The sequence below is a fragment of the Oryctolagus cuniculus genome, chromosome 11 (assembly GCF_051225735.1).
Source record: "Oryctolagus cuniculus isolate XC-2025 breed Fujian yellow rabbit chromosome 11, ASM5122573v1, whole genome shotgun sequence".
NCBI lineage: Eukaryota > Metazoa > Chordata > Mammalia > Lagomorpha > Leporidae > Oryctolagus > Oryctolagus cuniculus.
The window spans coordinates 20941001-20958062 of NC_142877.1; the positions used below are offsets into that span (position 1 = coordinate 20941001).

The 17062-nt window shown below is 48.8% G+C and overlaps 1 protein-coding gene across 1 annotated transcript in view; it reads right to left on the reverse strand.

Moving 5' to 3' along the window:
* The window catches only part of CTNNBL1 (catenin beta like 1), a 170483-nt gene that overhangs the window by 109412 nt on the left and 44009 nt on the right, over positions 1-17062 (reverse strand). The window contains exons 3-4 of the mRNA XM_089307131.1: positions 16277-16383; positions 3420-3561 (exon numbers count right to left, since the gene is read on the reverse strand). Coding sequence (XP_089163257.1) covers positions 3420-3561; positions 16277-16383 — 249 coding nt within the window. The remainder of the gene's footprint in view (positions 1-3419; positions 3562-16276; positions 16384-17062) is intronic.

The window sequence follows — 17062 nt, forward strand, 5'->3', positions numbered from 1 at the left end:
ATGGCTTAAACAAGGGCACCCAAACTGTGTTGTTGTTGTTGTTTTAACAATACCTCGAGACCGTATGTTTACATGTACCTCTGCTTTTATTTTTCTATAAAGACACTCCAAAAGGCTCACAAAAAATAAGGTGCTCAAAATGTTTTGATGACATTCAGGGAACATTATTTTAAAAGAGCAATATTTTGAGGCAGCAGCAGCTGTTGGATTCCACCTCACGCTCCCTCCGCATGTATCTGGAGTGTGGGAGTCTTCAACGCTGTGTGAGGGGTGCACCCCTCCAAGGCCCTCCCCCAAGAGGTGCGCTTCTCAGATCAGAACTCCACCTGGCAGCCAACCGATGGCTGCACTCCAACCCTCAAGGGGGGAGACGAGGCCCAGAAGCGCTGACGAGCCCTCACCGGTGGCAACGATGCAGAGCGCCCGAATCAACTCCGAAGCAGCTTCTCACGGTTGAAAGGGCTGGGCACAAGCTGTTTTCTCACATCCTCTGCCTCTTAAGGTTACAAAAAAAAAAAAAAAAAAAAAAAACAGCCTATGATCCAATTAAAATCCCCATAGTCTATGTTTTCTCAGAAAAGGACAAAGCAAAGATGACCTGTGCTTGCTGGGAACATAACCAGCCATGTACGGTCTTGGATGATAAATGAAGAGTTAAAAAAAGATGAAAAATTTAAGACAAGACTGCCGTGAAATTGTTTATTCATGGTAAGGTGTTTTGGGCAGTTACAGCTGTACAACAGTAAATTGTTAACAACCGTTTCCTGAAGAAAAAATTTCCATTATAGATCACAGATAAGACAAGACACCAAGCGCAGCGCGGCGGGAGATCAGGGTTCTAGCCGAGAGTGGCTACGTCAGGTGCGAGTCCCCTTGCCTGCAGTCATTTTCAAGAAAAATGGTATTTTGAGGAAGATGACATTTACCCTAATTGCTGCATCTAATTAAAATTAAGGTAATTAAGAAAATTTCGAATGCACTTTAAATGTGATGTAGGGCGTAATTAAAAATCAGATTTTAAAAAATATCACCAGGGCAGCAGGGTGAAGGTCGGCACACAAGTGGGGGAGAAAACAGTTCAGCTCTGGGCAAACAGGAGGGAGGCAGCAGTCTGTCAGAGGGATTATGGGGGACAGGCTTTTTCCTTTTGTTAAAGAGCAGAACTTTACAAGTCGGAACATCTGTGCCCTTGCCTTTGCCACCCGAGCATGCCGGTGTCCAACAGTGATTCGTGTGTCAGTCTCCTCCCCCCGAGGAGCCGGCCTGGAGAAACCAGCACAATGTCAGTGTCTCGGGAAAGCTGCTGCTAGTACTTGGAGTTGAAAAAATAAGAATGAGACTCGAGTTTCTGGAAACAAAATGGGTAATCACTGTATGAATGCCAGCCTGACGAGTGACCACGAGTGACCATGACTCTGCAGCTCTGTCAGAAGACTTGAGGGGCAGCAGCAGGACAAAGGACTGGAAACCAGGGACCTGCAGTGCCAGCCTCAACCTCAACATGTAGTTGAGCCGCACCTGCTCTCAGACTTGTCACCAAATATGCAAGGCTCCAGGCTAGGTTATCACTAGCATCTCATTGACTTCTGTGGGTCAATGGAAACGTGCAGTTCCAAGGAGAACTCCGAGTCACTCAATCTGTGAGAGCCACTCAAGACCTCGAACAAGGAGAGCCTGAAGGCAAGTCCCTGCTACAGACACAACATTTCTATCTCGCCCCCAAAACTGCCACGCTGAAGCCGAAGCCCCACGTAACAGCAGTTAGAGGGGAGGCCTGCAGGAAGGGAATAGAAAGGCAAAGCCCCGCGAAGGGGATTGGTGCCCTTAGAGAGCAGCCCCGGCCCCCTCCTTCCGTCCGTTCACCACGTGAGGACACAAGGAAAACACGGCCGTCTCCGAAGCAGGAAAGGCCCTCACCAGACACTGAATCTGCCGGCGTCCTGACCTTGGACCTTGGACTTCCAGCTTCCAGCTTCCAGCTTCCAGAGCAAGGAGAGGAAGCTGCTGCTCGTCAGCCTCCCACTTACACAGCTTTGCTACAGCAGCCCACTTGTGGTCACTCAGCGATACTGTGTGGGCACCCAGGTCAGTGCGTGGTTCTTCAGGGCCTAGCACCGTACGCGATGCATCAGAAGCGCCCAAAGCATGCGAGCTGAACAAGTTCAGACCCACCTCACCCAGAAACAAGCTACCCAGCCAGGGCTCTCACACAACCCAGAACCCCACGGCGAACCCCGGCACACACAGGCCTCAGCCTGGACACAGGCAGCGCGGTTGTCTGTTCCACCTACCGTCCCACGAAGCGTCAGAAATGCCGTAAGATTGCCCTTCAAAAAGACTGCAGTAGAGTTACGCCCTGATTTATTTCCGTGAGAATTATCAGGCAGGAAGAACCTAGTCAGACATGCTCTCAGGAGAGAGATTAGCAGCAAGATGAAAATACCATGGAGCAGCAGCAGTCTCCCCACGAGTATCACTCAGGCAGGCGACGACGTTCGTCTCCTACCTCCCGAGAGCTGGGTTCCAACAGAACAACTAGCGGAAGAGAATGTGGTTAACGAACATAACACTGGCCACAGGCACATCAGAAACCTTTCACATGAAAGGCACTGCACGCGTGGAAGTGGAGACAAAGTAGAAAATGGCTTTGGAAGTCATGATCCAGAGTCAGTTACGGGGAACACTGGCTAAGTGCCTACTACGTACCAGGGACTGCGCTCAGCACTTACACCACTCCTTTGATCTTCTCAACAGCCCTGAGAGGCAGAAGTCATTACCTCTACTTTAGCAGGTGAGAACACTAAGACACGGAGGGTCCCCCCCCCCCACCCCACGTTTTATTCAAGAAATGAACCTAGGAGGTCAAACCCAGATCACCTGTTTAGGTCCATCGATCTTTCAACAGATATTTAAACACTGTATATTGCACACTAGTCTTTTGTAAGGACCTGAGAATACGGCCGTGGATAAAACAAACTCCCCCATCCTCCCGGACATGCCAATGTGTGCAGTCTACCACGGTTCACTGCCTCCTCCGGCCCGCCTCCGCCAGGCCATCTGTTAGCAGAACGATGTCGACAACTACAAATTCCAATCTGCATGGCCTTGCCTCTGTAAAGGCCTCCTGATGCAGAAGCTGAAAATTAATGCTGCTAACGTATGAACAGATACATCAAGATAAATTCAAGTACTATTAAGAGCAAATAGGACAATTAAGGATTGCCCAAGATCTGTTAAAAGATAAAAACCTGATTTTCGAATGAGCAAGGAGCAGAGTGCATTTCAAGATGGGAGATAATTAGAATGGAAATAGAAGAGCGGACGTGACAGCACACATCAGCAGGGGCAGACAGGAGAGGAGAGGAAACAGCGCTTTCCCACCACGTCAGCCTCCGCGGGGCCGACGGCTCTGAAAGGATATCTGTATTATCGTGACCCAGCAGCCCCAGAAGTGACTGCACGGCGTTCAGCTCCACCAGAAGGTGGTACAGGTCTGGCATGGTGGCCACCACGTGCATCTCCTGAATGATATCATTTAGGTCCAGCTCAGATTCCATGAACCTAGGAGGGAAAAAAAGGGGGCTGGATCAGCACAGAGGAGCAAACAGCAACATGATCCAGACAAAGAGAAAATCTGTCAAAGCATCCACGCCAGACCAACCAAGAAGTACACTCATCCAAACATCATCCTGTCACAGCATTTCCTTGGGAAATCGATTTCTTCATTACAAAAATCAATCCTGGATTCAGATCTCATTACTGAGTTCCCCTTATTTTTGCAGTCACAAGCTGCCTTTCAGAGGCTCCCAAAGCATTTTTGTGGCATTAAGTGATCTGCCCACCGGTCCTATGGATTAACTATCTGACCCCTCGATGTGGCAATTCACTCAGCTGCCCTGACCATGGTTATCCCACTAATCCAAAAACGGTTTCTCTTACTCCCCACTTCAGATCAATGCCCAATCATTCCCCTCACCCATAGGAAGACAGTGAGATTCTGCAGCTATTCCAAACTGCCCTGCCCTTCACAAAACTCCTCCCAGGAGCTGAGTAACGGGCCAGAGTTGCCAGAGTCCAGCAGACCGAGCCTCTGATATCTGTAATCGCCATCATGCCTCACGTGCCCTTTCTACCCCGGAGCCTTTCAGCAAAGCCACGCCTGCACTAAGCACACAGCTACCTTGCACTGACCACATGCCTGCCCCCACTCAGCCACGAAGCCTTGGACGGACGGGACAAGAAGGTCTACCTGAGAAGAGGAGCTAAGCCATGACCTGGGAGAAACAGGTCATGAGAAACCTGGTCAAACAGAAGCCGGAGCCAGACAGCCCGGGTGTGAACCTGGCTCAGCCTCTTAGCCCCTCTATGCTCAGTTCCTTCATCTATGAATGGAGACGATAAAGTCACCTCACAGAGCTACTGTAGAGGTTAAATGATGAACACAGGAAGCGTGGCTGGAACAGCGGCTACCGTGGAAAGCACTGTATCCAGGTCCGGGCTCTCACTATTAGAGCACTGACTACACTGTGACGAGTGCATCTAACTTTTCCTTTGGAAGACGGGAACTGGATCTTTGGTCTCACACCCACAGATGCTTTCTTAACTGAACCAGGGCCACAAATCCTCGCAGCGTAAGCAGGGACTCTTGAAGTCCCACAGGATCCTCAATGGCCAGAGGCTGAGGGCTGGGATGGGCATCACCACTCCAGGAATCTGGACCCCGTAAGAACACAAGCCAGGGCCGGCGCCGCGGCTCACTAGGCTAATCCTCCGCCTTGCAGCGCCGGCACACCGGGTCTAGTCCCGGTCGGGGCGCCGGATTCTGTCCCGGTTGCCCCTCTTCCAGGCCAGCTCTCTGCTGTGGCCAGGGAGTGCAGTGGAGGATGGCCCAAGTGCTTGGGCCCTGCACCCCATGGGAGACCAGGAGAAGTACCTGGCTCCTGCCATCGGATCAGCACGGTGCGCTGGCCACGGCAGCCATTGGAGGGTGAACCAACAGCAAAGGAAGACCTTTCTCTCTATCTCTCTCTCTGTCTACTCTGCCTGTCAAAAAAACAAAAACAAAAACAAAAACAAAAACAAAAACAAAAACAAAAACAAAACAAAACAAAAAAAACCACAAGCCACATGCTGTTAATCCTTTAAGGACTGCCCCTTTCTTAGGCGATATTCCTTACTGTTGGTTTTCCCCACTCCTATTTTTAGTAACATTTACCTATTTTTCTCTGATCATAGAACACTAGTTTTTTTTGTAGAAAACTGGGAAAAGATAAGCCCTCAAAGAAATAAACAGAATCCTATTAACCAGAAAGGGTTCAGTTTTCTCAACTTACAGACTTTCTCCCCACCATCCAGCAAAAGTCAGCCTATGTGGCATGTAGTTCTATATTCAACTTTATCACTGTCGTTAACACAGGCTAAACACTTCCTGTATCATTAATCATTCTTCCACCACAGAAAGCCAACACCTGACACACACAGTCGCTCTCTCCTCCCTCAACACAGTACTCTTCCCTGCTGAGCTCAGACATGGCTTCAGAATCCTTGTCAACACTCTTTCAAGAGTCTACCAGTCACATGGCATGCATGGGAGTTTAAGTTTATCTGAAATTCTTGTTTTAAATAAAAAGTTTTAGGCCGGCGCCGCGGCTCACCAGGCTAATCCTCCACCTGCAGCGCCGGCACCCTGGGTTCTAGTCCCAGTTGGGCGCCGGTTCTGTCCTGGTTGCTCCTCTTCCAGTCCAGCTCTCTGCTGTGGCCAGGGAGTGCAGTGGAGGATGGCCCAAGTGCTTGGGCCCTGCACCTCATGGGAGACCAGGAGAAGCGCCTGGCTTCTAGCTTCAGATCTGCACAGCGCACCAGCCTTGGTGGCCATTTTGGGGGGTGAACCAACGGAAGGGAGACCTTTCTCTCTGTCTATCTCTCTCTCTTACTAACTCTGCCCATCAAAAAAAAATAAAAATAAAAAATTAAAAAATTAAAAAATAAAAAAAGTTTTAAATAGTCACATAGTGTTCCATTGTGTAGCTGTTATCATAATTTATTTAAACATTCTCCTTTGTCAGATATTCAGATGGTCCTAATTTCACCCCTGTAACAAATGACACTTAGAGGAATCCATTCATAATTAAGCATTAGGATAAATTCCCAGGAAGGAAAGTGCCAAGTCAAAGCCACATATGCTGCCAGAAAGGTACCAATAGTGTATGGCTTCCCTATCCTCTTCACAAACAGTATTAACTATTTAAAATCTCCATTTCCAGTCCAGATGGGAATGAAGATTTTTTCCAAAAAATTTTTTTAAAGATTTATTTATTTTATGAAAGGCAGAGTGAAAGAGCGAAAAGGAGAGACAGGGGAGGGGGAGATCTTTCATCCATGTGTTCACTTCCGAAATGGCTGGGGCTCCAAACTTCATCCTGGTCTCACATGTGTACTCACACAAGCCTCACTAAGTACCTGGGCCACCAGTCGCTGCTTTCCTGAGTGTATTAGCTGGCAGCTGAATCGGAAGCAGAGCAGCAGGGACTTGAACTGGTGCTCCAACATGGTATGCTGGCATGGCAAGCAGTGCTTAACCCACTGCAGCATGTTGGTGGCCTGTATTTTTTTTTTTTTTTTGGACATTAGCATTATTTCAATGTTTACTATTTATATCTCCGCCCATTTTTACATCAGATTGTTTTTATTTGTTAATTTTAAAATGCTCTCTAAATTGAGAAAATTTGTTGCAAAACAAAGCAGAGACAAGTGTTTGCCCTTTAATTTGCACAATATACTTTTGACGTAAAGGATTTTTTTGTTTTATTTTTTTGACTTAAAGGTTTTTAAAAGTAGTAGTAAAGGAGTCAAGTTTTTGCCTTCATGAACTCTGTTTTACAGGTATACTGAGCAAGGTCTTTTCTATGTTAAGGTCAAATGTATCTTATGGTTCTTTTGTGTTTTCAGATTTTTTTTTTTTTTTGACAAGCAGAGTGGACAGTGAGAGAGAGAGACAGAGAGAAAGGTCTTCCTTTGCAGTTGGTTCACCCTCCAATGGCTGCCGCGGCCAGCGCGCTGCGGCCAGCGCACCACGCCTATCCAAAGGCAGGAGCCAGGTACTTCTCCTGGTCTCCCATGAGGTGCAGGGCCCAAGGACTTGGGCCATCCTCCACTGCACTCCCTGGCCACAGCAGAGAGCTGGCCTGGAAGAGGGGAACTGGGACAGAATCCGGTGCTCCAAAAGGGACTAGAACCGGGTGTGCCGGCGCCGCAAGGCAGAAGATTAGCCTACTGAGCCACGGCGCCGGCTCTCAGATGTTTTAATAGTTAAATGTTTGGGGGCTGGCGTTGTGGCACAGTGGGTCAAGCTGCCGCCTGCAGAACCAGTATCCATACAGATGCCAGATCGAGTCACTTCAGAGTAAGTTCCCCACCCCCTGAAGCATGGAAGCCAAGTCAGCGGTGACACAGGAGGGCTGGCATGGAAGCCATCGGACGTTCCGTGATGCGGCGGGTCCACGTCATCTCTGCACTCGGAGGGCTCAGCAGAGCTCCGCAGCTTCTCTGCCTCGCATGGGTATTTTATAAAAACAACTGGATTTCTGAAGAGTAACTTGACAGGAGATTTGTACAGTTCACCTAGAAGAACTGGCAAAGGAGACTGGCCACTACACAGTAATAAATACAATCATGTTGAGTGCAAGGACAAGATTTGGGGATTTGGTGTTAATCGGTGAACGAATGTCAGCTTGGAAAGGCCCCTCCGATGATATCCTGCAGGGCTCTTGCTCACGCCTCTTTACATCAGCTACTTTTCTCTTGTTGTTATTTTTTGGTCAATGACTTGGGTGAAGATAAGTAAAAGGCAAACTTAACAAATGTCACGTAACACAAAGCTTAAAGAGACAGCAAACACAGCAGCTGACAGAATCAGTTCGAAAGCTCCAGGCAATAATAATGTGCCAAATCTAACTGGAGGAACATTAGCTGGGATCCACACAGAAAACGGCACTGAACTAAAAAGTCAAGTACAAATGCATGGGGCAGGCAAGATACACTTTCATGAGAGCACGTGCGCACAGGGGCTTGGTGGGTTCAGTCGACTGTAACTACAGTACAAATCAGAACCACGAGATCACTCTCCTCATCTCTGGGCACCTGGCACCTGGCACCCTCCCTGGCCCACCACGGCAACTCAGCAGACATCTGCCGAAAGAAGGGGCAAAGGAAGGAGCGGCCACAGTCACGCCTGCGGTGTTTGGCTGCTTACAGGAGACGGCACAGAGTCACCATGCTGATCAGATGCCCCTAAACCTCTGTGGCGTCTGTTACGGGCACCGCACTTTAGAGGAGACATGGATACGAACTCAGGGAAATGACCCAGGTTATAAGAAGTCTGTACGTTCTCTCTCAAATGTGAATTTTTTGAAATTCTGAGCCGAAATCTTAGAGAGTCAGAACTGCCAAATAAATGATGGAATGAGTTTCTTTGGAAAGTTAGAGGGTGGTTAGTAAGACGTGACATACAAGAAAAAACCCCATGAGGATTAGATGGAAGAATGAGTTGGCCCCCACAATTTCAAATCTGAGGTTCTTCCAAATATGTGGCCTTAGCCCAAAGTCAAAATTATCAGAACAAAGCAAGCAGAGAATCAAACTGTCTGCAGAAACATCACTGAAATACTACCAAGCCCAGTGACATGTGAGTAACAAGATATAATAGGCGGGGCCAGCGCTGTGGCATAGCAGGTAAAGCCATCGCCTGCAGTGCTGGCATCCCAAATGGGCACCAGTTTGAGTCCTGGCTGCTCCTCTTCCAATCCAGCTCTCTGCTATGGCCTGGGAAAGCAGTAGAAGATGGCCCAAGTCCTTGGGCCCCTGCACCTGTGTTGGAGACCCAGAAGAAATTCCTGGCTCTTGGCTTCAGACTGGCTCAGCTCCAGCCATTGCAACCATTTCAGGAGTGAACTACTGGATGGAAGACTTCTCCTCTCTCTCTGTGCCTCTGCCTCTCTGTAACTCTGCCCTTCAAATAAAATAAATAAATATTAAAAAAAAAAAAAAAAAGAATCTTAAAAAAAAAGGGGTATAAAGGGAAATACCTGGTCTTGGGAAAAACACAGCCCTGAGTCATACCCTCAGCCATACTATTCCTAGTTGTGTGACCAGGAACAGGGTCAGCAAGTGCTTACTGGGTACAGATTCAGTACCACCGCTAGGTGCTGAGGGTATAACAGATAATAAAATAACTCCAGTTTCTGGCCTCACGGAGCATCTAACCAAGCACAAATACAAACAAGCTACAACATACAATTCAGTACAGGGACACCCAGTACTGCCCAAGAGATGTGTCACTGAAACACACAGCACAGGGTGTCAACCTGATCAAGGAAGACAGAACATTAATTTATCTCTAAACTTCAATGAACTTATTTTGTAGCTAAATTATATGGGGCTAAAACAGACTGTGCATATATATAGTGCCGAATAATAGTTGGAAAACTGTAAGTAACCAACAAACACGAGTTTTCTTCTGTTTTCGCTGATAAAGTGCTGCCTACTTTTAAGGCACACAGCACTATTTGCAGAGGGCTGTCTCTGGGGTCAGACATGCCTTGGGCATGAGATGACTCAGAGCTGGTGGCAAGGGTCAGGTGACGGGAAAGCAATAGGGCAACACAGTCAAACAGTAACTCAGGCCAAGATGGGGTGGTCAGTTCCACTGACACGACCGAGAATATTCTCTCAGCCTGCCTTTGCACGCTTCCTTTGGACCAGCAGGATGATCTCCTGCAACCACAGAGTGAATGTTAGCAAGAGACCAGCAAGGTTCAGAAACACTGGGAAGGTGACGCCATCCTGTGAGTCCTAAATGCAACCACAACACCAGCAATCACTGCTGGGAGCCATGACGCTTCCTCCATCTAAATTCGCAGTTCTTGGGGTGTGGTCCTGGAACACTGGGATGGGGCGAGGAGGCAGCAGGAGACCACTTCAGGGTTATGTAAGATCAAGACTATTTCATGGTCGGTGCTGCGGCTCACTTGGCTAGTCCTTCGCCTGTGGCGCCGGCACCCTGGGTTCTAGTCCCAGTTGGGGCGCTGGATTCTGTCCTGGTTGCTCCTCTTCCAGGCCAGCTCTCTGCTGTGGCCCGGGAAGGCAGTGGAGGATGGCCCAAGTGCTTGGGTCCCTGCATCCGTATGGGAGACCAGGAGGAAGCACCTGGCTCCTGGCTTCAGATCGGCGTAGCACGCCGGCCATAACAGCCATTTGGTGGGGTGAACCATCGGAAGGAAGACCTTTCTGTCTCTCTCTCTAACTCTGCCTGTCCAAAAAAAAAAAAAAAAAAAAAAAAAAAATTCATAACAATTCTCAGACATTATCTGCCTTTTTCACTCCTGTTCTTCTCAGAAGTGGGATTTCCCATAACCTATGATATCATTACCCTGATGGCATATGAATGTGTACTTGTGAATTTTTTCTTTTTAACTTAAAATAAAAATTTGCTTGTTTAAAGATTTATTTATTTACAAGGCACAGTGAGAAATACTGAGGGAAAGACAGAGATCTTCCACCTGCTAATTCACTCCCAAAACACTGAGACAGTCTGGGCCAGGCCAAAGCCAGGAGCCTGACACTCCAAGCGGGTCTCCCACATGGCCCATCAACTGCTGCCTTCCCAGGCACATTAGCAGAGAGCTGGATCAGAGACAGAGCAGCCAGACTCAAACACAAGCTCTGATATGGGATGCCAGGATTTCAAGCAGCTGCTTAACTCACTGGGCCACAAAGCCCACCCCCACCTGTCTGAGAGGCAAAGACAGAGAAAGTAGCGGGGAGTGAGAAAAGGGGAAGAGAGAGAGATGTCCATCTGCTGGTTCACTCCCCAGATGCCTGCGAGAGCCTGGGAAGGCCCAGGCAGAAGTCAAGGTCAGGAACTCAATCCACGTCTCCCAGGTGGTTGGCAGGTACCCAACTACTTGCTCCATCACCTTCTGCCTCCCAGGGTCTGCAACAGCAGGAAACTGAAATCAGGAGCAGAGCTGGGCCTGAACCCAGCCATTCTGATACAGGGCACGGGCAGCCCAACTGATGTCTTAGTGGCTAAGCCAAATGCCTGCCCCTCCAATGGATATTCTTGTGTTTCTAGAATTTTCTAAGAAAAGCAATTTGGGGTACTCAATAATTTAAGAGTGTGAAGGGACCCTGAGACCAAAAAGCTTGAGAATCACGAAAGAATTCTGCCCCTGCAGAAATACAAAGACCTATTACAGGGCTCACTAGGGAAACAGCACACTCTTCTCAACATGATGCTTGGGAGAAAGGCCACACGGTGCAAAGCCAAGGCTGCATGAGGAGAATTGTCAATTGAATCTGAAATTCAGCCAGATGAAAAGAGGCATTTGGGGCAATGCGATCAAAATGACAATGGCATATATGGGAAAATAAATTTGAATGTTTCTGATCTCAACTGGAAAGTTTCATTCAACATGCTCTAGCAATTTTCATCTTAATTGCACCTCGCTTGTCTAGAGAATTATGAAAGACATCACACTAGTAAGAATTCAAGAACTCAAGGTTAAAACACAATGTAGCTTCATAACTGCTTTCCGACATGGCGGGGAAAGGTGCTTTATGTATAATTTCAGTGTTCACGTGTTCAGATTCAAAAAATAAAATGGTATACAAAGTTTGTTGGAATGGAAAACACTGTGGATTTTTAAAAAATAAATACTTTTTTTTTAAAGATTTACTTATTTATTTGAAAGTCAGAGTTACACAGAGAGAGGAGAGGTCTTCCATTCACTGGTTCACTCCCCAATTGGCCGCAATGGCCAGAGCTGTGCCGAACCAAAGCCAAGAGCCAGGAACTTCTTCCAGGTCTCCCACATGGGTGCAGGGGCCCAGGGACTTGGGCCATCTTCTGCTGCTTTCCCAGGCCATAGCAGAGAGCTGGATCAGAAGTGGAGCAGCCGGAAACTGAACCAGCATCCATGTGGGATACCGGCACTGCAGGCGGTGGCTTTATCCATCACGCCACAGTGCCAGCCCCAAGTAACACTTTCTTAAAACTAGTTCATGATGGTGTATACTGGAGCATCTGTGGTACCTGAGGTGTATATGGTGAATATAACCCTCTGCCCTAAAGTGCCAGAAGTAGTCCTACCAAGTAGGTAAAGGCAACGTTGGTATAACAAGAAATACACTGGATTTCTTCAATTCCCATCCCAATGTTACCAACCCACAGCACGGCTTCCTCATTATGTATCCCCAGGTACCAGGGGATGGGGGTATAAAGGCTGACATGGGCTTTGCAAGAACTCTCATGTTTACTGAGCACAGGAGCCATGGCAGGTACTCTGTGAAGGCACCACGGCAACAAGGCAGGCAAAGCCACCTTTTTTTTTTTTTTTTTTTGGACAGGCAGAGTGGACAGTGAGAGAGAGACAGAGAGAAAGGTCTTCCTTTGCCGTTGGTTCACCCCCCAAATGGCCACTACAGCCAGCGCGCTGCGGCCGGCGCTGCACTGATCCGAAGCCAGGAGCCAGGTGCTTCCTCCTGGTCTCCCATGCGGGTGCAGGGCCCAAGCACTTGGGCCATCCTCCACTGCCTTCCTGGGCCACAGCAGAGAGCTGGCCTGGAAGAGGGGCAACTGGGACAGAATCCAGCGACCCAACTGGGACTAGAACCCGGGGTGCCGGTGCCGCAGGCAGAGGATTAGCCAAGTGAGCCGCGATGCTGGCCAAAAGCCCATCTCTTAAAGGAACAGAGTCCAATGCAGGAGCCACTGCTCAGAGAAAACAGTTAAACAGCCAAGATGTTCAAGACTGGTCTCGTCCATTGTGAGCAAGAACACAGAGAAGGAGACGCTGCTGGAGGCAGACTGAAGGGCGGGCATTTGGTAGCGCTCTCAAAGTGAAAAACATCTCCATCCACAGTGGGTGTTAGGTGCAGGGGTTAAGTCACCAATTGGGATGGCTGCATTCCATGTCGGAGTCCCCGGGTTTGAGCTCAGCTCCACTCTCAATTCCAGCTGCCTACGGATGCACACCCTGGGAGGCAGCAGGGGGTGGTGCAAGTACGTGGCAGACCAGGAGGGAGTTCCAGGCTCCTTGCTTTGGTCTGGCCCAGCCTGCTTGTTGTAGGTATCTGTGGGGTGAGTCAGTGGATAGAAAATCTCTTTCTCTCTTTATGTGTGTCTCTTTCTGCCTATCAAATTAAATAAATAAAGAAACCTTTTAAAAGTGTTACTATCCTTCAATCTGGGAATTCAACCATAAGTATCCACCCTACAAGCATATGCGGATGACCAATGGACAGGATAGCTCACTGCAGCACTGCTCATAAATTCAGTACGTAAAATAATCAAATGCCCATCAGTAGAAAAATAATGAAATAAATCATGGTATTTCCAAAGACATGCTATGCACCAGTTAGACAAATAATAGATAGGGGCTGCATTGTGGTGTAGCAGGTAAAGCCACCACCTGCAATGACGCTGGCATTCCCTATGGATGACGGTTCGTGTCCCAGATGGTCCACTTCCAGTCCAGCTCCCTGCTAATGGCCTAAGAAAAGCAGCAGAGGATGGCCCAGGTATTTGAGCCCCTACTACCCATGTTGGAGACCAGAGCAAGCTCCTGGCACCTGGCTTCAGCCTGGCCCAGGGCTGGCCACTGTGGCCACCTGGCGAGTGAACCAGCAGATGCAAGATTCATATTTTCTCTCTCCCTCTGCCCCTACTCCTTCCTCTTGTAGCTCTGACTTTCAAAATAAATAAATGTTTTAAAAAAGGTGGAAGGCAGCATTGTGGCATAGCAGGAAGAGCCACCACCCGCAATGCCTACATCCCATATGGTCGCCAGTTAGTTTTCAGCTACTCCACTTCTGGACCAGCCCCCTGCTATTGGCCTGAGAAAAGCAGCAGAAGATGGCCCAAGTATCTGGGCTCCTGCCACCCACATGGGAGACCCAGATTCCTGGCCTTGGTCTGGCCTGGCCCTGGCTGTTGCAGCCATTTGGGGAGTGAACCGGCAGATGGAGGATCTCTGTCTCTCATGTTGTAACTCTTTCAAATAAATAAATAAATCTTAAAAAAAAAAATTTAAACAACATGGAGATCTTTTGGGGAAAAAAGGTAGATATACATGCACTAACATGGAAAGACCTCCTGTTCTATGACCTGAAATATCAAGGGGCAGAAGATACGTAACTTGATTTGCATAGGAAGAAAAGTATTTGCATACTTGTACACCCAAGTATATAAATACACAGCAAATAATCTAAAGGGATATTCCAGATCTGTTCCCAGGGTCACCTCTAGGGAGGAGAAGAGGAACGGAGTCAGTACAGTGAAGAGCTTTCATTTTTCCTTTGACTTGTGCATGGCTGGTGTTTCTTACAATTCATGTATAGCTTGTCTACGTAAACACACAGAGTGTGGTATGACAAGTACCAGCATGGGGTGGAGGTCAGCACAAAACCGGACAGGAGGCCGGCGCCACGGCTCACTAGGCTAATCTTCCACCTTGCAGCACCGGCACACCGGGTTCTAGTCCCGGTCGGGGCGCCGGATTCTGTCCCGTTGCCCCTCTTCCAGGCCAGCTCTCTGCTGTGGCCAGGGAGTGCAGTGGAGGATGGCCCAAGTCCTTGGGCCCTGCACCCCATGGGAGACCAGGAGAAGCACCTGGCTCCTGCCATCGGATTAGCGTGATGCGCCGGCCACAGCGCACTGGCCACGGAGGCCATTGGAGGGTGGAACCAACGGCAAAGGAAGACCTTTCTCTCTGTCTCTCTCGCTCACTGTCCACTCTGCTTGTCAAAAATTAAAAAAAAAAAAAAAAAAAAAAAAAAAGGACAGGACCCAGGGGCTGGGCAGGCTGAACTCAGACCTAGCTGCACCTGCTGTCAGAAGGCATGACCCTCCATCCAGGAAGTGGGTTCGCGCCCTGCAGCTTCCCCATCCACGGTACAAGGAGAGCACAGTGGCCCACACCGGCCTTCCTGCGCAGCCATGAAGGCTCCGTGCCCTCGGACGCGTCTGCTGTTGTTCACGCGCTTCATGCTGCCTAACATGCCTGTCCGGGTTTTTCCCCCCTAACAGAATCAAAATCATTCTTCAAGGTCCCACTCAAACACCAGCCTTTCTGGAACGCCCTCACTTGCCCCCAGCTTGGCTTTTGCTGTCTCATCCCCTTTGCTCCCACAACCCCTTGCTTCTAACTCTTTTAAGGTGTATTTTTAATTCCACCTTGCATTTACTGTCAGTCTTCCCAGTCACCTAGAAATCTGAGTGCAAAGATTGTACCACTCAACTCTTAACTCCTAAGGGTCTCAGGCACATTAAGATTCATTAAATCTGTATGTCCAGGAAGGGAGAAAGACAGGGAGAGGAGACAAAGTCACAACATTAACATCTGTATAAATAGGGCAACTCCTTTAGCTAGGATTCAAGAGTGACTGGATATCAGACTCCTCATTACAGCACTCAGACGCGCTGAGGCGCCAGTGCAGGAACGCCTTGCTATCATTCCCTGAGCACCTACTGTGTGCCAGGCACTGGACTTGCCATTATTCTCATTTTGTAGTCACAACAACCCTGTGAGGGAGCTACTCAAGGTCACAAGGGAGTCACACAGCGTCTGACCCCAGAGCTTTCGACACTTGCTCGGCAATAGGGCTGTCACTAGTGGCAGTCGCGGTCTGTCTTCCCAGGGCACTGCGAAGGCAGATGAGGGAAAGAGTTAACACAGCAGCCCTGCTCTTCTGAAGGCTCTGCTTGCAGGGCTGGCAGCTGGGAACTTGGCTTTGGAAATGCTCCCCAAGTGATAGGGCTGTTTTGCCAGCCCAGGGCACTGAACAGCTGCTTTCCTCCTGGGAGTCTGGAAGTCTGGTCGTTGTTCCTGGCACAGAACGCCTACGTCAACATCCTCAGAAAACTCCTGCTTCCGCGGACCAAGCACGGCCTGCAGCTGATGCACGTCAGCGCTGCGGAAAGGAGCCCGGCTGACCCTCGCCGAGGTGCAGCAGCAAACTCAGGAAGCCTGCACACGAACTTCCCCAGACTCCGCCCCCTGCGCCTTTTGCCCTTGTGGATCCCACCATGTACCCGTTCACCGTAATAAACCAAGTCCCGACCACCCCTGACTCGAGTCCTGGGGCTCCTGTTAGTGACTTCCCAGACATGCAGGTCATCCTGGGACACCTGACCTGGATCACAAAGCCAAAGCAAACAGAACAAAATCAGCAAGCAAACGTCACAGGGGAGAAAGGTATCAGCAGGGCAGAGCCTTACTTCTCCGGATTGTCTGGAAACTTGATTCGCAGCTCTTGGTTTTTGTACGATCTCTTTTCAAACGTGAGGATCATTTTCTTCACTGAGCTTTCATCCAGTGGTTCCTCCTGTACAAAGGCACAAATGTGACAACTTCAGTCCACAGGGATTTCCCATTCACTGTCACCACGTCTTTCCTGTGGCTCCTACACTCCACCTCACTCTGCTGCGGCCCTCTGGGACAGCGAACACGCTCCACCTTTCCCACCAGAATGAGAGTTAAGGCCTGCACCAGATGCCTCTGTGTCCTTCTGGGTATCTTCCTAGCGACCAGCGTCTGGAACGGGATTCTGCTTAAGGTGTTAAAGACGCATTCGTTCAACAAATAATTCTTGAGTACGCCATATAGCACAGTGAGCAACAATATTAGGTTTTTAAAATATTTACCTTATCCTTTTCCTCTGTTGTACACATAAGCTAGGACTCAGAGGTTCAGAAACACTTGGTCAAAAGCTAAGCCTGAGTCAGCGACAGGCCTTTAATCTTTTTCCACTCCAGGGTCAGCAACCCACTATCCATGAGCCAAATCCAGCCCACTGCCTACTTTTGCACATAGCAAACTAGCTACAGTCTCTGTCTTGCATTTTTTTCTTATACATTATGTGTCTGGACTCCACCAGCTTTGAGAAGGGATTTGGACCAGTACTTGGATCCTGACACAGCATAGAGAATTCAGTAGCTTTACTCAGAAGCAGCATACACAGCTAGCAGATCATACCCAAGTTTCCCACTTCAGTCCCTGGAATA